This window comes from Cryptomeria japonica, chromosome 1 (genome assembly GCF_030272615.1).
Source record: "Cryptomeria japonica chromosome 1, Sugi_1.0, whole genome shotgun sequence".
Taxonomy (NCBI): domain Eukaryota; kingdom Viridiplantae; phylum Streptophyta; class Pinopsida; order Cupressales; family Cupressaceae; genus Cryptomeria; species Cryptomeria japonica.
The window spans coordinates 633,552,469-633,575,640 of record NC_081405.1 but is presented as its reverse complement, the minus strand read 5'-3'; the positions used below and the strand labels follow the sequence as shown (position 1 = coordinate 633,575,640).

The 23,172-nt window shown below is 38.4% G+C and overlaps 1 protein-coding gene across 1 annotated transcript; it reads right to left on the bottom strand.

The window, feature by feature from the left end:
* Positions 1-404: 404 nt before the first annotated feature.
* LOC131042499 (GDSL esterase/lipase At3g26430) lies at positions 405-17,261 on the bottom strand. The gene is made up of 5 exons (XM_057975812.2): positions 16,751-17,261; positions 16,441-16,650; positions 1,449-1,618; positions 1,084-1,354; positions 405-909 (listed from the first exon to the last, which is right to left on the bottom strand). Exons 1-5 carry the CDS (start codon positions 17,025-17,027, stop codon positions 668-670), a joined length of 1,170 nt encoding a protein of 389 aa, XP_057831795.1. The 5' UTR covers positions 17,028-17,261; the 3' UTR covers positions 405-667.
* Positions 17,262-23,172: the final 5,911 nt, after the last annotated feature.

Here is a 23,172-nt window from a genome sequence, read left to right as displayed (position 1 = left end):
TATCGTATTATATTTTTTTTTCATTGATTCAATAAAAAAGAGTGTTCTCATATGTTTCCCAGCTTACCACAGTATTAATGGTTCTACTCAAACATTAATCAGTTCGTTTTTTGACAGCCAAAATGACGAGATACTAATAGGGGACCTTACCATTTCATCAATCACCTCATTCATACGAAAAAAAAGAAAAGCAGAAAATTCACAACAGGCAAAATGGAAAACAATTACATTTCTGTTGATAATTTAGAAAGGCCAGAAATAACATTTACGTAATGGAATTTATAAACTAAACAACCATATTAATTACAGTAGAACACTTTACATCATAAGTAAAACAATGAAAATATACTTCTGAAAGATATGAGGTCTTACAATTAATTTTCTGTAATATCAAAAACCTGATCTTCAATAAGGCAACAGGAGATAAAGTTCTCTTTATTTGTGATTTAACTCTGAAAAGTGAGTTGGGTGCTTCACATTCAACTTATTCTTTTAGTCCATGACTAAACAATGGGTCCAGATACAGTCATTCACCTGGACCGATTCACTTGGGAAATCTTATCTATGAAATCTGACACTCAGTACTAGTAGAGGAAATATTAAACTACTTTCAATGGTAGAGACAATTCCCTAGTTGGCAGAACAAACAGAAAAACATAATTAATTTTCAACTGCTGAAAGGTTTTTGACAGATTTGAGAAACAGGAAGAAGAGGGTCAGAGAATTCTCCAGAAATAACATGGCGAGAAATGTGGTGATTAGAAGCCTCTGTATTGTGGACCCCATCCCAATTCAAATAAATAGATGGATCTTCGCAGGACTTTCCTAGCTTTGACCCACAACCACTATTCCTGTTGTAATTGTATTGGCCTCCATGCCCACAGCAGGCCCTTACAGTATACTTAAAGCCTGTGAACAATCAATCAATACAAGCTTAGGGTAATCAGATACTGAAACATGTAGGCTTGTAGACTTATTATCTGAACTCTTTTACACTACTAACACTGAGTATTCCTAAGCCCTAAAGCAATGCAAATTTTGTATTTTTAATAAAAAGGGCAATGTTAATAGAGTACAATGTACCTTCTTTGGTGGCATTTGTTACTAGGCCATATTTGATTGAATACATGTTCACATATGTTATTGCTGCTTTTGGGAGATCCTTTCTCAGCTGTATAACTTCTTCCTTAAGTAGTCTGTTGAAATCCTGAGCAACTTCGTTGTATGGAATAGCACACCCATATTTATCAGTCTCAGATGGGGAGTGAGGAAGCCGATCCAGAACATAAGGCAGGCATCCAAATGGACCAGTGTTATGTATTAAGAAAAACATCCCTCCTCCAAAGTGTAAATTCTGTTTGTCACAAAAAAGGGAAAGAAGCCATTTCAGATTATTTGTGTCATAAAGGAATACGGATGTCATGTTTTCTTGGAGCTCAGTACTCAACCTTGATGATGGTAGAAAACTGGCTGATAACATCAGGAATGAAGGCTCTCACTTGGTCTACGGTCATGTTGAGGAAAAACCCAGCAGTGAGATCATTCTGGCCAATGTCAAAAGTATATAGAGCCTTGTTGAAATACTCTGGTTTGGGAAGTGCATCTTTGTAGGAAGCACCTGCATTTTCATTGCTGATCATATATAGCATCCACACATATAAAGAACCACAAGTAAATCATGCAGATAAAATAACATTTCTAACCACTGTTTTAGTCTATATTATAGAGAGCAGTGCTTTTCTTTTACACCTATATTTGGCAATGAGAAACAGTCCAGAGATGAAAATGCCATGAAAACATATCAACTATACCAGCAATTCTAGTTTCATTTCATATAAACGAAAAACAACAGAGAATTTAGCATGTCTCTAAATAAACATGCTCAAATCATCCAATGACTTCCCCTCTGGTGACACAGGTTAACTGCAAGAGATGACTGTGGTCACTTCAAGGTTATTACACATTATTCATCAAGACCATTATTGGTGTGAGTCTAAGAATACTCATTTTGTAAATGAAAAAATGTGTTGGAAAAAAAAATGATAGAAACAGGAAACCATTTCAGGAAGTGATTCAATTTGTGGTTTAGGATGAAAATTTATTTATAGGAAGGGATCATGGAGCAGGAATTAATGCTTTGGCCCTGAGTCTTCCCACATCAAAGTCAAAATCTGTGATTGATTTTAGGAGCTTTCAGTGTGTATATGTTCATGTCATAATTCACAGAATTGTGTAGTAATCTTCTATCCTTAGTATAAGCATCGCCATGAATTTTTCTCAGCACAAAACTTCGATAAAGAGAAAAATAGATCTAGGAAAAAGATAATTCAATGTAATATAATATTTCCTAAAATGTTTAAAAGATCTTGTAAGGCATGAGCTTTCAGTTTGGAGGGAAATTTGACTCTCTATGTGGACAAATTTCCTGATTCCAAGTTCTAACTCAAGACAAGTAAGAGTTGGTAAAAGAAAGCCCCAGTTTCACATTTGTATTCTTCATGAACACCAAGATTGAGAACTTTCAGTCAGATACCAAATAATAGCACAGGAAATAATGGGTTTGAAGGTAGAAATTTTCACGAGGACAACAGTTGATGGAGGGTAGCAACAGTTAACAACCAGAAAAGAGGTTTCAAAACTCCAAAAGGCAGATGGAAAAGACCCATGTTTTCAGGAAGATATCAAAGATTCACAAAGGGAGGTAGGGTTTAAAGTTAAACCCGTGTACCCCAGAGTATAAATGAGATATTTTTATTCTTTATTTTTAAGGGTCTAATGCCCCATAAGAGATTTTGATATTTTTGAAATCCCTCTTACTTGTTACGTGAAGATGCATTCATTGTTTCCATCAGATGCATGTTTATTTTTAGAGTTTTAATGACTATTTAGTTAGAATGTATATCTTTTAAAAGCTTCACATGACCCATACATACACAGTGACATAAGATTTGAAATAAATATCAAAGATCTTGTGGGGTTGTTAAAAGATAAGCGGAGTTCATTGTTTGTCTTTGAAGTCACTACCTTTTCTTTTAAGGAAAGCCTGTTACGTTAAGAAGAATAGCTTGGGGAAAAACAAGGACATCAAATCATTACAAAAGTTTATAATAGTCCTCTGTCACATTAAGAGAAAAGTTCAAAAGAATAGTAGATATTGTGTTGAGTCTGCAGGATCCAAATCAGAAGTCAATAGCCTCAGAAAACACAAATTACTAACCATTCACATAAGAGGCAGTATATAGAGAGGCTCAGAAAAATAGTGATATTTATGAGAAGTATGATTAGTAATAACAGTGCACATGCAGTCATGAAAAGAGCCATATGATGCAATAAAAAAAACAGTCCTAAGTGTTGATCCAAGACCAAATAAGAGGACTCATTTAAGGAACAAAAGCATGGAAGTTTTCAGTTTAGAATAATGGTTTTATGAGTACAGAAGGTCATGGTAGCAGCACAATCAAAAAAATAGAGAGAGCAACCTCAACTTAATGCAACATAGAAGAAATTATAATGGACTCTTGGAATGCTCGAGGTTACCTCCCAAGACACCAGGATCTGAGATCTAAATTTCAAAGACCCCAGAGTAACCAGAGGCTTCGAAATCTGTCGCGGACTCAAAATCTCCACTCCATCCAGGGCTCCTTTACGAGGTAGGCAATCCGATCAGCCCCCAAGAATCTTCCGAGCTATCAGAAGAATCCTAACTTTCAACGGCTTCATATGAACCAGATCCATAAAAGTCATTCCCGGCTTAGTTCTCGGACAAGCCCCCCACTAGAGAGATCTGCCCAGCAAACAAATAATCAAAAAACTTGGCTTAACGATACAGCGAAGCATCAAAACTTAGACTCTTGGGCAAAGAAAGTAGCAACCGGCTCAAATAGCATCCCAATTGCAACTAGGGCTCAGAGTTTTGCTCCTCCCAAGCAAACCCTTTCTTTCAAGCAGCAACTTCATCGCCAAAATTTGCAAGGCTTCCCTTCAGCTGCATCTAGCTTGCCCTACAGGGGTCCACGTGCCTTGGGATTCAAAAAATCTTTTCCCCTGTGGCACACTCCTAACTTTGAGCGCAAGGACCAAAAATGGAATAAGAAATCTATGGGAAGCAAACTGTTTGTGCTTCCTTCAGACTCCTTGGATCCTATGATTGCTCCACTCAAGGAAAATGCTTTCTTTGCGAAATGGTGTGGTAGTGGTGGGTCTAGCAAAGATATTCTTGACTGGTGGAAATCTTCTTTTCCAGATCTAATTTCAGTAAGACAACTGCAAAATGATTTATTTTTTTAAGAATGTGTGGACTCGTCTTTGAAGAAAGCAATCACAAAAGGCAGCCCTTTGTTCTTTCAAGGCTCCACCTTTCACTTCCTTGATTGGAAACCAGGCTTTGATCCAATGTATCACAGATTCGAGAAAACTCCAGTTTGGCTGTCTTTAGTAGGCCTTCCATCCGAGTTTTGGTGCCCGGATGATAGCTCATGATGAACCACTAGTACTGAACCGGTACTGAGAGGGGGGGGTGAATCAGTACAAACACAAATACAGTCCAAAACCGGTTTGACAGCAAATACTCCAAATGACTGATAAACAGAGATACCGGTAAAATAGAGTGCAACCGGTAACATCCAGTATAGCTCAATCAGTCATGAACCGGTCACTCAATAAGCTTTTCTCTTAGCTCAATACCACATTATCATAATATTCACATGCATGAACTAGTAGACTTAACCATCAAATCTTCACAACAGTGAGTTCAATATGTTTTATAGACAGGCATAAAACATAGAACCTTCATGTGCTTAACAGATAAAACAGAGCATCACAAGACAAGAGCATTACACATGACACACATATTTTTCACGTGGAAACCCAATTGAGAAAAACTACGGTAGGGATGAATACCCACAAGCTTCTTTTTGAACTCTTTAGAAGTCCGCTCTATTAGGAGCCTTGTCCGGTTAAGAACAGTACACTAGGTTCTGGTAGGAACCGATCCTGTTAAGGATCACCCGGTTAAGGGTTAAACCCGGTAGGGTCACCTTGTTAGAGGATTTTAAGAACTCAATAGCTGAAAGGATCTCCTAAGCTTCTCTAGCTTCGCAGAACTCATTAGCCTTGAGTTACCCGGTTAAGGGATTTGAAACAAGCCGGTTAAGACCACCCGATTTAAGGGATTTTGAATCAAGCTAGTTAAGGCTACCCTGTTAGGGGATTTTACAACTGTTGAAGTGGTTAGAGATCAACAGGAATTACAATGATCTGTTAACAGCACTTAATGCTAATGCAAATCCGTTTAGGCTCCTCTTTTCCTTCTGCACATTCACTTTGCAGGTATCTCTTCTCTCCTTTGGTCTGGCAAGAATCACGTATCACTTTCCTTGGATACACACTCACAGCTTTGCCAACAACCTCAGACAAAAACCCAACATCGACCTTATAGGAATCATATAGGTCGGTAGCAAAAACCCTAAACCCTAAACCTGTTAGGTTGAGCAATTCAAATGGTTCGATCCTGACCGTTTAATCATATTGCATTAAATGCACCAGTCTTGAATCGATCTCAAGACATTCTCCATCGTCCATTATCCACCGTTTTCATGGCGGCTGATAACCCATCACGCGTTATCACCGTTTGACACACTTTGCACATTCCCAAGGTAGATAGGAATAGTCATCTTTATGCAAGATCCTTCACGCACACAGAGCTTACGTGGCAACACGATCTGTCCTCCATCATACTGCTAGCTTATCACACAAAGATCACCGATTGAGTCACACAGACTTGAGGTACTCCAACCGGAAACCCCGAAGTGGAAGCTGCCTACCAACCCGTAGTCATACAGTGCTTCCATGTGTCGGTTCCCATAACTACATGTCGGTTCACCTTGAACAAATATGCCACTTCACTTTGGAATATACCAGTTCACACATATGCCGGTTCCTCTTTCTTCACTTATCAGATGTGCCGGTTCACACACTGTCTCATATTGACATCAATGACAACATACAATATCATTATGTCTTCATGCCGGTTCACATAATGCCAACACCGGAGTCACTCTTGAAGATTGGCGATGCTCTAGGATTCTTGGTGGGGATTGAGGCGGTCTTCCTGAAAGGCCTTAAAGGGGACATAGCAAACATTTATGTTGAGATTGACCTCAAGAAAGGTTTTTATAGTGAACTAGAAATCATTTCAGAATTGGGTAGATGGAATGAGAAAGTGTTGAGATTGGGAAAGGAAGTCCCTGGTAAATGTATGCTTAGGAACCAAATAGTCAATAATAGCTCTCTGGCAGCTTCTATGGGAGCCCTCAACCTACCTCATTAGCATTCAGAGCCAACCACTGCTAGCCTAGACTTTCAAAAGATGGTCAAGGATTGGGAAATCGTATCGGACCCAGCGGACCTAGCGGACCCAGCTGTTTTGGCTGCAGCCCAAGCAGACAAGAAGGCTTTTCGGCAGTCCCAAGATAGAGCCTCTGCCTCTCCTCCTATCTCAACTTTTGATCCAGACTTACATCTTCTTCACACTCCTAGAACAAATCAGTGTTCAAGAGATAAATCAGGAGGTCTGAATCAATCGATTCCAGATCAGGTTTCTCAGAGATCCCTGCCTTCTCCTTTGAGTTGTCCCCCTCTCATTCTATCACCGATTGCTAAGATCCAATCCCAAAAGGCTGTCAGGAGTTTGTTTGGTAAAAAAAAAACTCCTTCCCTGAGCAGAGGGGTGTTCAACATATTCTCCCAACCTTCAGCTAAGGCTTCAAAAAGAAAGAGCAGTTTAAGGCGTAAGAAACTAAGGGGATCCCTCCAACCAATAAAATCCAGTAAAAGCAAAAATATCCACCTTGCAAAAATCTTACAAGAAGATGACGTTATTGAAGAAGACCTTAAAGCTGATCTGGAGGAGGATAATGAATCACACTTATCTGAAGGAGAGATTTCTCCTTCTTCAGATCTCCCCCCTTCTAATCAACATTTTAACCTCTCGGCAAAAATCCCTTACCCATTTCTTTTCTCTCCGCCTTTAGTGCCTAATAGTTTGGATTTGACTAGTGATCGGAATGCTCAGAATCTTCTGCAAAATCTCATGATAGGAGATGAAGACGCGGACTCAATCTTAGACACTCCCCTTGTAGTTCTGTACTCTCAGATTAAGGAAAAAAGGAAACTAGGGCTACACCAGAATCAAGAGGGTTTGGAGAAGCCAGACTTTGGTTCTTCCCCTCTCAAGAAGGGTCACAAATCATTCATTGAAGCTAGATCCCAAGATGATGCGGCGGAGAATCAATCAAAACTATCGGATCTTTGGAAAGTAGGGAAGGGGAATCCCCTTCCTAAACAACAATGAAAATCCTATCATGGAATGTTAGGGGCCTCAATGCCCCTAACAAACAGAGGGTGATCAAAAGAAGGATTCTTTTTGGTCAGTGCAGACATAATCCTCTTGCAAGAATCTAAACTGGAGGACAAGCAAGCAGTTTCCTTTGGAAGTGGAATTAGCCCTCTGTTCCAGGCATCTCTACAATTGACAGTAGCCTCAGAAGGGGCATCTGGAGGCTTAATGATAATCTGGAAGCCTTCTCAAGTCAAAGATGAAGGTATTGCTTCCAGCAGGAATTGGCTTCTTGCCAAAATCACTCACCTTCAAACAAATACTTCCTTTTTTATTATAAATACTTATGGCCCCCACACAAAAAGTGACTCCCATGGTCTTCTTTTGATGGAGTCTTGTCTACTTTAGCTGAGGAACAAGTCTTCATTGGGGGAGACTTCAATGCCATCAGGAGTGCTTCAGACAAAAGGGGTGGAATCAACCAACTAGGTGGTTCCCAATAGGACTTCAATGATTGGATTGAAAGGAATGGTCTTTTGGAAATAGATTTAGGGGACACTTTCACATGGACAAACAAAAGAAAAGGATTCAGTAATATAGCAAAAAAATACATAGATTTTTCTGGCAAGGGGACTTGAGGCTTTTTCCCTTTACTCCCTCTTGTGTTGTTCTTCCTTGTTCAGGTTCAGACCATTACCCCATTTTGCTCTCTTTGCAAGGCACTTAGGATATTTCCAGGACTCCATTCAGATTTGAGAGTATGTGGATGAAAGACCCAAATTTTCTTACCCTGATAGAAAATTGGTGGAAGGAAGGATCATTTGAGGGATCAAAACTCTTCTGCTTCATCGTAAAGCTAAAATTAGTAAAGCAAAAATTGCTCCAATGGAATTCTCAGCACTTCAAAAACATATTCTCAACAAAAAGATCACTAGAAGAGAGATTAGCAACTCTTAATGACAAGATCATCTCGGTGGGAATGGATCAAGAATCCTTTCAACAGGAAAGGACCCTCCTTTTGGAGTATGAGGACATTCTTTCTAAAGAAGAAATCTTCTGGAAGCAAAAGTCTAGAGAGAACTCGCTTAGAATGGGGGATAAAAACACCAAGTTTTCCCATAATGTAACAAAGCTCAGAAGAAGCAAGAATTGGATATCAAAACTGGAAATTAAGCATAACCAAATCTCAGAGGACCTGGAGGAGATAAAGAAAGAGATCATCACCTTTTATTCTAATCTCTTAAACAACAATGAAGGGTCTCAATTGCCTGAACAAAAAAAGCTTCTAGAAGGGATCCCCAAGATCATAACAGACGAGCAAAATTAGATGCTAAATGAGAGAATTAAGTTGGAAGAAGTATTCCAAGCTCTTAACCAACTTCCCTCTGGTAAGGTACTTGGCCCGGATGGCTTTCATGCGGATTTCTTCAAGAAGTGTTGGCATATCTTAGGACAGGATCTTTCAAAAGCTCTAGAATTCTCAAGAAGATCAAGGAAAATTCTCAAAGAAGTAAACAACACGTTTATAGTGCTCATTCCAAAGAAGGAGAAGGCAGATAATCTTGGAGATTATAGACCCATCTCCTTATGCAACACAGTTTATAAAATTCTCTCAAAAGTTATGACTAGCAGAATGAAGCCTCTCATGGATAGCATTATTTCAGAAGAACAGACAAGATTTGTCCCTGGTCGCTCAATCCTTGATGGGGTGATTATAGCGCAAGAAGCAATCCACACTCTTCAAAGCACAAAAGGCCAGGTATGATAATAAAACTAGACATAACAAAAACTTATGATAGTGTAGATTGGTGATTTCTCTGCAAAATCATGCAAGCCTTTGGCTTTGACAAACAATGGATCAACTGAGTATTTGAATGCATATCAACTCCTAAATTTTCAATTTTGATAAATGGAAAGCCAGCGGGCTTATTTTCCTCTTCAAGGGGTATCAGACAAGGAGACCCTTTATCTCCTTTCCTCTACATCATAATGGAGGAGGCTTTGGGAAGGGCAATCAAAGCTAGTCATACTAATAATCTTTTAGAGGGAATCAAAGTAACAAAAGATTTTGCAGTCACACACCAGCAATTTGCAGATGATAATCTTCTCTTGGGGGAAGCAAAAGTTAAGGAAGCATCCCACCTAAATCAAATACTAGAAACTTATGGAAAGGCATCAGGCCAAATAAGAAATAAGGATAAAATTAAAGTTTTTTTTTTCACTACCCCAAACTTATTACAGACCAAAATTCTCAGAATTCTAAATTGCAGAGAAGGATCTCTCCCTTGTATTGGTCTAAGGAACACTAAATTATGGGATCCCTTAAAACTAAAAGTGGAACAAAATTCAAACTCTTGGAATGGCAAGTGGCTCTCTTGGGCTGGAAGGCTAGTGATGATCCAAGCAGTGGTTTCGGCCCTTCCTATTTATCTTTTATCCATATTATCCTTATCATCTAGTGCTAACTCTTTCATAATCAAGAAGATGAGAAATTTCTTTTGGCAAAATACTAAGGAAAAGCACAAAATTGCCTTAATAGCTTGGGATAAAATTATCAAGCCCAAGACAATGGGGGGATTAGGCATCAAGGATCTTAAATTGCAAAACATAGCCCTAGGGTCTAAACTAGTTTATAAGTTCATAAAAAACTCTAATGTAACATGGGTTAGAATGCTGGCAACCAAGTATCTACCAGATCGGGATCATCTCAATATTCTTAGAACAGATAATTTTCCCAAGGGGTTTAGAACCTAGAATTTCATCATTTCCTGCAGAAACCTGGTTTCAGAATCGATCACATGGGATATTCATGATGGATCATCTAGTCTATTCTAGGAGGACTCTTGGGGTGGTTATCCACCTATGGCAAACTCCATCGATATTCCTGCTACAGAATACTGGTTTAAACAACATTGGGGTTCTCGAGTTAGAGACTACTTGGAAATGGATGACTCATCGAACTCCCAAAGTTGGAGGTGGAAATCAACGGAGGGCTTGCCAATCCCAAGGGAAGACCTAGATCAACTCCTAGAACAACTAGAAGCAAGAAATATCAGCCCCAGAAGAGGGGTATACTCCTTGATCTGGGCACCATCTAAAACAGGGCAGCATAATTCAAAAGATGGCTTAAGAGTTCTAGTCAGTATTGCAGATTAGGACAAGCAATACATCCCTTTGAAGCTTTTTTGGAGTCCCAAAATCATCCCAAAAGCAGGCATCTTCGCATGGCTAGCCTTTCAAAAAAAAATCCTAACTGCAGAAAAATTTACAAAAATGGGTTACAAAGGACCATCAAGGTGCATTTTGTGCAAAGCCCAGGCAGAGACAGTGGATCACCACCTACTGAATTTCCCCTTTGCTTCTAAATGTTGGAGATGGCTTTGTGCTAAGCTGGGGTTGTTTATTGCCCTGCCGAATGACATCAAATCTCTATTCCAAAGTTGGCCTCTTCCACTTAAGGAGAGCCCCCTGAGCCAAATTATGGAATTGTCCCCATCATGCTTAGTCTGGGAAATCTGGAAAGAAAGGAATCTTAGATTATTTGAAGGCAAAGCTAGGAGGCAAGAATCAGTTCTAAATTCAATTGAATCGACAATAGTGGACTCAATTAACTGCAAAATAGCCTTTTCTTTGGACCAGCCCAAAGTCTTCTCTTCATGGGATGAAAGTATCAGGGAAAAATGGCAAGGGATCAAAAATTCCTCCATCCTTTGGTAAAAAAAACAATTCTAGAAAAGATGCAACTTGGTCCCCTCCAAAGCCTGGCTGGTTAACATTAAACTTTGATGGTGCCTCCAGAGGCAACGCGGGCCCCTCTAGAATAGGATATGTAATCAGAGATCACTCAGGAGCAATCATAGAAAAAATGGCAAAGCAGATTCCACCAGACACTAACAATATAGCAGAATTCAAAGCACTACAACTTGGTTTGATGGACTGCATCAACCATGGCCTAAGAAACATCTCAGTGGAAGGAGACTCGAAGATAGCAATTAATGCAATTAGGAAGAAAAAAACTCCAAACCGGAGACTTCAAGCAATTTTAGATAAAATAATAGAAAATTTGACCAAAATTGAGAATTATGAAGCTAAGCATATCTACAGGGAAGCAAATGCAGTGGCAGATGCCCTATCAAAATTAGCAGCTCAAGGAACTTTCATTCACTGGTGGGATCAGAGTGATCGGTCAAGTGGTAAAGCAGATCTGGGTATGTGTAGGAGCATGGTGGGCCATATAACCCTTTAGGAAACCATTACTATCTATCTTAGGAAACCATATGACCTCTTAAGACAACATATGGTGTCATTACAAGTAATATGGTGTCCTAAGGGGTCATATGGTGTCACTACGGGTCATATGGTGTCCTAAGGGGTCATATGGTGTTCTATGACCCCTTGGGATACCATATGATCTCTTAGAACACCATATGAGCCCTAACGACACCATATGGTGTCCTAAGGGGTCATTTGGTGTTGTATGACCCCTATGGACATCATATGACCCGTTAGGATACCATATGACCCCTAATGACACCATATGACCCCTAACAAACACCATATAGTGTCCTAAGGGGTCATATGGTATTCTATGACCCCTTATGACACCATATGCCCCATAATGACACCATATGCCCCATAATGACACCATATAGTGTCATTAGGGGTCATATGGTGCTTAAGGGGTCACATGGTGTCGTTAGGGGTCATATGATGTCCTAAGGGGTCATATGGTGCCCAAATGGGTCATAGAATACCATATGACCCCTTAAGACACCATATGATCCCTAACGACACCATATGACCCCTTAAGACACCATATGAACCCTAACGACACCATATTGTGTCTTGAGGGGTCATATGGTGTCACAAGTGGTCATGTCATGTACTAGGATGTTAAAAGGGGTCATATGGTGTCCTAGGGGGTCACAGAACACCATATGACCCCTCAGGACACCATATGACTTCTTAAGACACCATATGGTGTCGTTAGGGGTCATATGGTGTCGTTAGGGGTCATATGGTGTCCTAAGTGGTCATATGGTATTCTATGATCCATTAGGATGCCATATGACCCCTTAGGACACCATATGACACTATATGGTGTCGTTAGGGGTCATATGGTGTCCTAAGGGTCATATGGTGTCATAAGGGATTATGTCCCTTTAGGTTCTTTGAAAAATGCACTAGATCAACTTTGAATGAGGTGGGCAGATTTCAGTTATAGTTGCTTATTAATTCTAAGCAACTGTCTAAATGCATACCTTTGGTGGTCTTGGGGAAATGGCTATATATTTTTTGAATTTAATTTCCACTTTACCCCGGGTTAGTCGTGGGCCCGGATCAAATTTTGTCAATCAAACGCTATACCTAACTAAGCTTTTTCTTAACCTCACTTCCCGAAGCTCCAGCTGGTAAGAGCCGTCATCTTGTACCCAAGGTATGCATTGTCCACAGGTTATCCTTTTTAACTACGCCTGGGAGATTTGGCTTGCCCAGGACAAATATTCTCCGCCACCCTAGCTGGAGATATTAATGCAAACCCACTCCTCATTATTAGGTGTTGAAGAGCGCGCCAGATGATCTTGTCTTAGCGTATTTTGCAAGCCGCTTTCATTCCTATCCTGCCAAAACCATTTCATAGTTCATTCTAGTCATTCTCTCTTGTCAGAATCCTTCTATTGCCAACCATGTCGACTGAAGCTCCGCATGGTTTCATTATGAGTGTTTATCCAAGGCCTTCCTCATGCTTTGGAGCAGACACTCCCATCTCCTTCTCGGCTTCCACGCACCAAGTATCCTTCAAAAGAATTACAGATTTGAGACTAAAGCGCCTTCTCCTTCACTCAGACCCTCCTGTTCTCCTCGCAATAAAAATGATACTGGGAAGCGGCCATTTGAATAGGGATGAGTATCCGCGAGACAACACCAGTATCTCTTCCAGATTCGTGGCCTCTCTGCTGGATAAAAAATTACCTAAGCAAGTCGTATGGAGCCTCACCAAAGAGCTCTTTCCTGAGGAAATCCTTCAAGAATTTCAAGAGATTTTGGATAAGGCCCTCCATGACTCAGGGGCTCCTCGGCCAAGCGAGCGGATACTGTTCAATGCCCACGGCGAGCTCATTCAATGCCCACGGTGAGCTCATCAAGTATTACCCCTTCTTGTTGGACTTGAAAGGGAAAGACTTGGGGGTTTTTGCTGGAGTTGGACCGAGCTACCTCAAATGGCGGTTCCTAGGGGAAAATCCGGAGGTCCAGGACAGAGAGGAAGACCTCTTTCAATTTGCAAGACTCAATGGAATCCTGCCCCTGAAAGCTGCAGACGTAGAGCCTCAAGCCGAACAAGATTGTCGGGGTGGAGCAAGAAGGGGCCGTCAGGGATCTGGTCGTGGTCGTGGCCACCCTGCGGGCAAAGGCCGTGGGAGTGTGAGAATTGAATCGTCTCAATCTGAACCCTCCAGTGCAAGCTAGGTTCCCTAATTTGGTTCTGTTAAAAATCTTTTTCGAAGCTTAATCCAAGACTCTGTCTATAGTTAATTTTGGCTTCATATTTATGTTTAAAATCTTTGTTATCTAGGCAATTGAGAATCTGCCATCTAAACTCTTTTTAGCTTTATTATCCTAGACTGCATAATTTTGCTAGGTTTTTAAAATGATAAATCATGGTGCTTATGGTTTTCTGCCTGCTCGGAAACCATTCTTCTTTGGAAATGCTGAGAATGGTTTTTGATGCTTTACCACTCAGCTATGTCAATACTGTAATTAATGCAAAAATAATATGAATCTCGGCTCTGCCTTTACCGATCAAAATTTTTTTTTTTCCTAAAATGAAACTTTGATAAAGACCAGAATAGATCTAGGAAAAAGTTAATTCAAGGTAATGCTAATACCAAGGATAGGAGCTTTCAGTATGTACATGTTCTTGCCAGAATCCACAGCATTGTTAAATTGTGTTTTAATCTTCTATTCTTGGTATTTAGTAGCATTACCATGATTTGTTCTCAAAATAAAATTTTGCCAAAAGACCAAAAGAGATCTAGTTAAAAAATAATATTCTGATCAATGACAATTCCATACCGTCCTCTCAACATAAGAATATAAAGATTTCTGCTATAAAAATCAGATTCTTGAGGTTAGACTTCAAGAAGATCAGCACAATCCTACTTACAGCATTGATGATAGCAACTGATCTGGGAATCAAACTTGAGTCCATCTGATATTCATCATGAATGATTGCAATAACAAAATCCGGACACTAAGAATTAAGCCATGTGTTAAGGCTCTTCAAATTCTCAACATGAAGCTTAGATCTCATGTCATGATACTATGTAGTTTTAAAATGATATTTCATTCGAAAGATGGAAAAGATTATGTCTAAGTTGTCAAACAGTAAATTAGAAAATAACTCCACTCGTATAAATGGAAGTGATCTATATAAATGATAAAGGGCTTTTAGGGCTAAGTTTAATATAATTCCCATCTCCATCTCCTCTATCTACTCCAGGGTAAGTTTTAAGCTAATGCACGATGAGTACTCTGTTATAGTTGGCAGAAATTTCGCCAAGATCACTTTGCTAGAAATCTATGGGGGAATGAATCGAGGTTGGATTAAATGCTCCCACTCAGTCGGTCTGGCCCTGTTAGCTATGGTGACACCAGCATGTTTAAAGAGGTTCTTTGCATTGAAGCAAAATTCTTCCTCTTGCAGAACACCTTGTTGATCTCCTTGCTAGTTATCAGATGCGTATTTGGAAATAGCAGTAGACAATTAACAAACAACCGCAAAAAATTTAAAATTCCAAAAGGAACTTGCAGTGTTCTTCCTCCAAAGAAGACCTGCTTGTTATTTCTTTAAGACTAGCTTCCTGGAAGCCATGAATCAACTTGCTATGACCCTGTTCATGACTGAACTTGTCATAGACTGTCAAGATGTTGTCTTGTAGCTCTTAGTCCCCTGCTTTCTATCAACTGTCAGAGTCTTGTCCTTTTATTTGTTTCTTCTGGCTAGGTGGCTCGTTCATATTCTTGTTATAAGAAAATGGACGGGATCCACATGCCTCTTGCTTAGTGAATTGTAAAATGAAAAAGAAAGGAATCTTTTCCACAGATAGGATAAATTTCAGAAATCCAGTCCAAAATAACAGTCATATTTTTACTTAGAGCTAAACTCCAATTGGTTGGGTGTCAAATAATTAAGCAACTTCTTCTGTTAGTTTATGGGTGTTCAATAGTTAAGCAGAAAATTAACTGATACTGGGTATTGTCTGCAATACATCACAAATGGGATCTCTCCAAAAAACCTTCATTATTAGCTCATTAAGTTTAAAAGCCAGCTTAAAGCAGCTCAATATGGCCATCTCTTTTTCAATCCTAGATTCCTAACCAAACAGAAAAAAATTCAGCCCTACTGCTTACGAACAGGCTGAGAGCTACTCAAAGCTCTGATTTGTCAGATTCTCTTCAACTTTCTTGATCTGCATGAACAGGTGAGTATGCTTACAGTCATTCGATCTCTTGTTTAGAGATTTACAAGCTAAAACCAATTAATAATCTAGATGCAGAGTCTCCTATCCAGCACTTGTTCTTCATGCTTACTAAGCATTTTTCTCCAACCATGATCACATCGTGCTGCTACTAGAAGAGGGCTTTTGAATTTTCTCAGGCCCTGCTGCTCTAAAGTTTATGTGGAACTAAATGTGGGACAATCGACTTTCCCCATGCTAAATCAACAAGCTTGTATACCAAAAAACTACAAGAAAAAGGAACTACTAAGGATATTAGTACCACAAAAGCAGAGATGGTTAAAGCAATCAACTAAGGACACGCCCCAAATGGCAAGAGTGGAGCTAATTTGCCCATCTTCTTACTTTATCAATAGGCAGAGATTATATTGGGGTAGAAGGGATGTGAGTGCCATGCAAGGGGAGCTGATTTGATTAACCTACTTTGAAAAAACCTCATAATCGTGCATGTTATAGAAATTTCCCATACATACATTCTCAGCAAATGCAAGGAAATCTAGCTATCCCAATCCTTGTATTCACGAATCACAACAATGTTTCTATTATACTATAGATACCATCAAATCCAAACCTATTCAGGCTTACTTTGATTATAGGCATCAATGGATTTGTCCTTGAATTGGTTGAACTGCCATGATTGCACATCAAGTGAGAATGGACTGAACCCAGATTGACGCAATGTGGTATTCTGTGGCCTAATGGTGGATCCAGCAGTGGCAAAATTTGCACCATGGCTGAAGTTTGAACCCACAGACTGAAGATATGCACTCAAGTATGGCAGCCCCAAGCTTTCAGCTGCAATCAAACCAAACCGAACCCATTACTCAAACCAACAACAAATTATTCTACTACTTCAGATCAAAATACTAGAACACAGTCAAGTAAATAAGCATACCAATGAAATCTATGACTAGTCTTCCATCACAGTATCTGCCTGCAGGCTTGTGAAAGAATGTCTCTCCATTGGGTGGAGGAGCGGCACCAAAAGCTGAAGAGAGCCCACCAGTGTCTGAGTTTGAATCTCCAAAATTGAACATTGCAGGAAACTCACAATCTGTTGCATTGACGTGCAAGTAGCTACCATATGGAGCATTTAACACTGACCCAAAAACTAGTAGAACAAAGTAGACTTTCCATTGGTACATGGAAGTCTTCTGGTTTCGCACAAACATCTTGCATGCCAGTAGTAATAATGAAGTCCAGGTAGGTAAACAGGGTGCGCAAATAACTGTGAAAATCAGTTCTTTGGACTTGATACATCCATGCAATCATGACATTGTTCACGTGGACAATTTTTGTTTGTATTGTATCATGAGATAACATGGAATCTACCTACAATATTGGAAATTAATTTGTTTATATGCCAGTTCCGTTATATTCTTTCAAGAAATTTAGGACTTCGAAAAACTAGGAAAAAAATTGGAATATTTGTCTCAGAAAGTTATGGGATAGGCATGTGGTTCAATTACATGTCGAATCTGGTGATAAAGATATCATGAATAGGAAGAAATTCCATTTTAAGAACATTTGATTTGACCAGAAAATTGAAATGTTTCATTTGTATGGTGAGATTTTGATAGAAAATATGAAAGTTGTCATAATTATCTAGATAATTATTAAAAATTTATAATTATTAAAAATTTTCCTTTTCCTTCGTTAAGATAATTAAATTTGTGTTTATGGGTAACTTCTAAAATTAACTGTATGGACTGAATTGAGTTTGAAAGGCTGTTTGTTTGTGGGTCCAGGTGATAAGACCTGACATCTGAATTGAAATCAGGGGGCCTTCTTGTACCGTTAACAAGAACCATGATTGACTAATTATAATCCACTGTAAATGGTCAGAGCAAGTGCCTCAGTTCAATTACTTAAAAAGCAATAATTTTACTGGACAGTAATAAAGATTGTAGGGAGAGGATTCAATAGATGTATCATATCTTGTTTAAGGTTAAGGTTTAAATTTAATGGTGGTAGGGGAAGCGTATTAGTAGTTAATTTCATGTACTAGTAATGACACACTGAGATTTGTTATGGGTTGTCGCACACTTCAAATTGTCAATACTTAAAAAAAATAGTCTAGAAGTAGTGCACAAATGGTTCAATTATGGTCCCAAAAAGTTAAAAAGTGAGCAACTATTGGTACATGTCAAAATGACCCAATAGTAGTACACAAATGGGCCAATTATGGTCCCAAAAAGCTAAAAAGTGAGCAGAGATTTATTAATGGGCTTTTAGTTATCATTTTTTTGGTTTCTTTAAAGTTACTAATTGGGGGGTTGGATGCACAAGGAGTGAACTCTTATTGGAACTATAATGGTTATTGGTGATCTTCCCCTAATGTTGGTATTTTCTTATTATTATATTAAAATATGAATGTAATACAACAATATTATGTAATTTAAAATATGTGTTTTTAAGTTAGATTTCAAAATTTTCACATATTCATATATATGAGAGGTTTTAGTATTTGTTTGAGAGGTGTAATATCCCCTACTAGGAGGCTACCAATCTTCCGATAATCGACACCCATTACTTAATATTATCATGCCTTAAATTAATTTATTAAACTAGATAACCATATTTATTCATAGTACAATTGATAGTGGCTATATTTGTTGGCATGATTGGCATAACTGATGCAGATGAAGAATGATGATTGAATCGGTAAAGGACTGTTTGTGATGAAAAGATTAAGATTGCATGATTGGATGACTTTGATCAGTTATTTGTGTTGTCACTGATGGCAAATGATGTTTACTATGTTGCATTTTGTCATATTAGTCTTTTTGGTCTACTGGAAAGACCCTACCGGTAAAGAAACGAGAAACTGGGAATTAGGACCTTGACCGGTAAACAAAGAAATGTTTTGATTAGATCTGGTGATTGGTGATGATTGAAGTGTTGCGGTTTGGAATGTGAGTTTGTATCATTGTAATATGTATATGACCGGAACCACATCATGTTTTGGTTATCGGAAGTCATGTTTATGATTTCTATTGTATTTTTGCTAGGGTTTAAGAAGGGTTTAAGGACCGGTAAAGAATTCTCATAACCGGTAATGATTTTTTGTTTGGCAGTGATCTACATCAAGTTCAAATGTTGGAGGTGACGTGGCACAAATTGCGTGAAGTGTTTGAATGACGTTTTGGCGCGTTTGAAGATGGAATTTCTTGGGAAACAATGAAGCGCTTAGAAGAGTGTTCTAAGGGTTTGACTTTGTATCAGATCGAGATGCGGTGATCATTCAACTATTGTAATTAATTTTTAATTGATTGTAATGATCCATATGATGATCAATGATGATCTGTAATAAGTTGTACAAGATTTGTGATGATCTATGTTGTAAGTCTTAGGGTTTTGTAACCGACTAAGTTGTGAAGGTTATTTAGGTCGGTATAGTTGATGTTTGTTGGGTCAGTGTTTTATGAGAAGAGTGTGAAGCCGAACCAGAGCGTGAGAGATATGCCAGAGTGTAGTAGATTTGGAGTATAATTGGATCTGATCAAGCAAGAAGTTAAGTGCTATACCTAAATTATTCATTGTTGTTCCCTAACAGTTGTAGCAGTCAAAATCCCTTAACCGGGTAGGTCCTAACAAGCCTTTCATTGTAAATCCCTTAACCGGGTAGCTCAACATCTGAGTGTTAAATCCTCTTGCAAGGTTGATCCTAACATGTCAAAGCTTCTAACAGGGCTCATCATCTAAATCCCTTAACCGGGTGACTCCTAACAGGGTCTGCTCCTAACCGGATGTCTTTGTAAGCTCCTAATCAGGCTAGGCTCCTAATAAGGCACATTCCGAAAGAGTGCACAATTTTGTGGGTACCAATTCCCACCGTGGTTTTTCCCTGTTTGAGTTTCTGTGTGAAAAACATGGTGTTCATGTGGTGAATGTTTTTGATGTGTTGATTTGATTTACTTTCAGTTTATGCATGTTGATGAACACTTAATGAGTAGTTTTGTTAAATCAATTTAATAGTTGGTTATCAGTGATTACCAGTAATGATAAAGAGTTTATTACTTCTTTATGATTGATTTGGTGGAGTTTTATAAGTTCAAGTTTTAAGTTTGAAATTGTTGTTAATACTGATTCACCCCCCTCTTAGTATTAACTAGATCCTCTAAGATTAACAATTGGTATCAGAGCATTGGTCCTCTGTATGCAGAAAGCTTAACAACTTGAGGGAAAGATCTTGAATAAAGATGATGAAGAAGGAGGGTCCCAAGTTTACCAAGGACAACTACCGGATATGGAAAGACCGGAAGAAGATATGCATTACAAGATTGGGTGCTTAGTATTGGAATTATGTGATAAACAAGTATGTTGCTCCTACTACCAACCCATTGACACTAGATGAGCTTAAAGAACAACAAGAAAACATTCAAGCCTTGGAAGCAATTGTAAGTACTTTATCGGATTTTGAGTATATAGATGTTCATGGATTAGAAACTGCATTTGAGGTATGGGAGAAATTAGAATTGATTTGTGGAGGAGTGAACATGTAGAAAGAGCAAAAGAAGAAAGTTGAAGAGGCAAGTTTTATGACATGAAAATGGTTGATGGTGAGAACATTGCACTATATGGTGAAAGAATTAAAGAAGTTGCAGGTGGTATTAAGAGTGTTGGAGGTAAGATTGATGATGATATTGTTGCTCGTAAAATGCTTAGAACTCTACTACCACAATATGCTATTAGAGTTTTTGCAATTCAAGAACTGAGATCTATTTCTAAAGATAAAATCACTGTTGATTCTCTTTTTGGAAAGTTGACTGCATTTGAGTTAAACAACTTTGATAATAGTGTTTCAAAACCATTTGAATATGCTTTTAAAGCTTTTGTAACCGGTACATATGTTAGGAAAGGAAATAATATTTGTCATAATCATGATTGTAGGTCTAGTCATGGCGGTAGCAGAGGTGAGGATGATAATGAAGATCATCTGATGGAACTTGAGGCACTATTGGCTAAAATATTTCCTAGAGGCACTAATAAGTATAAAGGTAAATTACCTTGAAGTGTTTTTCCTGCAATAAGATTGGGCACATTGCTGCGAATTGTCCTAACGGTGATAAAAAGGAAAAGTTTGGGAAATTTAAAGGAAAAGGACAGAAACATTACTATGTTGCAGTTGATGAGGAGTAACTGACGAAGAATTAGAAGAAGATGACAATGAGAAGATAGTGTTTGTTGTTGTGAAGGAAGATCTGACTGATGAAAAGGCATTGGTGTCTCACATGGATAGCAGTGATGAATGGATAATAGATAGTGGTTACTCACAACACATGACCGAAGATAGAAACAAGTTCTTATCTCTTGAAGAATTTGATGGCAGTGTGGTAAGGTTTGGTAACAACTCACCCTGCATGGTTAAGGTAAATAAACTATTTTATTGAATGGAAAAAGTAATGCAGATGATGTCTTTTGGGTTGATGGATTAAAACACAACCTTTTGAGTGTTGGTCAATTAAATGATAAGGGATGTCTTCTAGAATTTAAAAGTGGAGTGTGCAGGATTCTTGGAAGTAATGGAGAATTAATTGCTACTAGAAAGAAGACAAGAGGTAATCTTTTTCATCTGAATGCTAATGTGAACAGTTGTTTGGTGACAAAGATTGAAGATAGGTGGTTATGGCACAAGAGGTTTTATCATGTTAATTTTGACAATTTGATAAAGGTTAGTAAATCAAGTATTGTGAGAGGTTTGCCCCAGCTTGCTAAATCGGATAACATGTTATGTAAGGACTGTCAGATGGGTAAGATGACTTTTGTATCTTTTAAGAGTAAGTCTTTCTCTTCATAAAATATTCTAGATTTGGTTCATACTGATCTTTGTGGTCCTATGAGGACTAAGAGGTATTTTGGTGATAGATATTTCATGACTTTCACTGATGATTTTTCCAAGATGATGTGGGTAACTTTTCTAAGAGAAAATTTCGAGGCATTTAGTAAATTCAAAGTATTCAAAGCTTTAGTTGAGAAAGAAATCGGGAAGAATTTGAAATGTTTGAGATCTGATTGGGGAGGAGAATTTACTTTTCATGAGTTTGTGAAGTTCTGTGATGAATAGGGAATCAAGAGGCAGATGTCAGCTCCTAGAACTTCACAATAGAATGGGATAATAGAGAGAATGAATAGAACAATTGTTGAAGCTGCTAGAAACATGTTAATTCAAGGTGAAGTACCGAAAATGTTTTGGAGAGAAGCAGTTAGCACTGTTGTTTACACTTTGAGCCGGGTACTTGTCAAGAGAGGTAACAACAAAACACCTTATGAATTATGGCATGGCAAGACTCCTAATGTAAGTTACTTTAAAATTTTGGGAGTAAATGTTTCATCAAACGTGATGATTTAATTGGAAAGTTTGATGCAAAGTGTGATGAAGGTATTTTTCTTGGTTACTCTACAAAGAGTAAGGCTTTCAAATGTTATAACAAGAGAACAAAAAAGATCATTGAGAGTGCAAATGTGAAGGTAGATGAACTCTCTGAGAAATTTGATAAGACCAGCAGATCTGAACCTGAGAAAGATGAAGAAAAACTTGTGTTTATTGAACCAGAAGTACAAAAGAATGATGAGGAAGAAGATGCAGAAATAGGTGCTCAATCAGTAAATGAAGAAGATGAAGAACATGAAGAAGAAGGCACTGCACCGGAACTGGTAATACCAAGGTATGTTAGATTAAATCATTCAGAAGAATAAATTATAGGAGATAAAAATGCAGGTGTACAAACAAGAAGGAAAATCAGAGAAAACTCTTGTTTGATTTCTAATATTGAGCCTAAAACAGTAAGAGAGGCATTGGAGGATGATGATTGGATTAATGTTATGAATGAGTAATTAGATCAGATAGAGAAGAACAAGACATAGACACTTGTTCCCAGATCGGAAAACAAGAATGTGATTGGCACTAAATGGGTCTTTAGAAAGAAGTTGAATGAAGAAGGCAAGGTTGTGAGGAATAAAGCAAGGTTGGTATGCAAAGGCTATGCACAAGAACAAGGAGAAGATTATGGAAAAACCTTTACATCAGTGGCAATATTGGAAGGAGTATGAATGTTACTTGCTTATGCTGCATTTAAAGGCTTTAAGGTCTACCGAATGGATGTTAAATCTTCTTTTCTTAATGACATCCTTGAGGAAGAAGTGTACATAAAACAACCAGATGGATTTGATTTATTTGAGGATAAAGATATGGTTTGCAAGTTACATAAGTCACTGTATAGATTGAAGTAGGAACCGAGAGCATGGTTTGAAAGATTGCATGCACACCCGATCAAGATAGGATTCCAGCGTACCAATGAGGACAATAACATATAT

Coding starts and splice junctions, on each gene's coding strand:
- LOC131042499 (XM_057975812.2), bottom strand. CDS start 17,027: ATGTTTGTGCGAAACCAGAAGACTTCCATGTACCAATGGAAAGTCTAC. Junction 1,355..1,448: donor AGTTTTCTACCATCATCAAG/GTTGAGTACTGA, acceptor TGTGACAAACAG/AATTTACACTTTGGAGGAGG. Junction 910..1,083: donor AACAAATGCCACCAAAGAAG/GTACATTGTACT, acceptor GATTGTTCACAG/GCTTTAAGTATACTGTAAGG.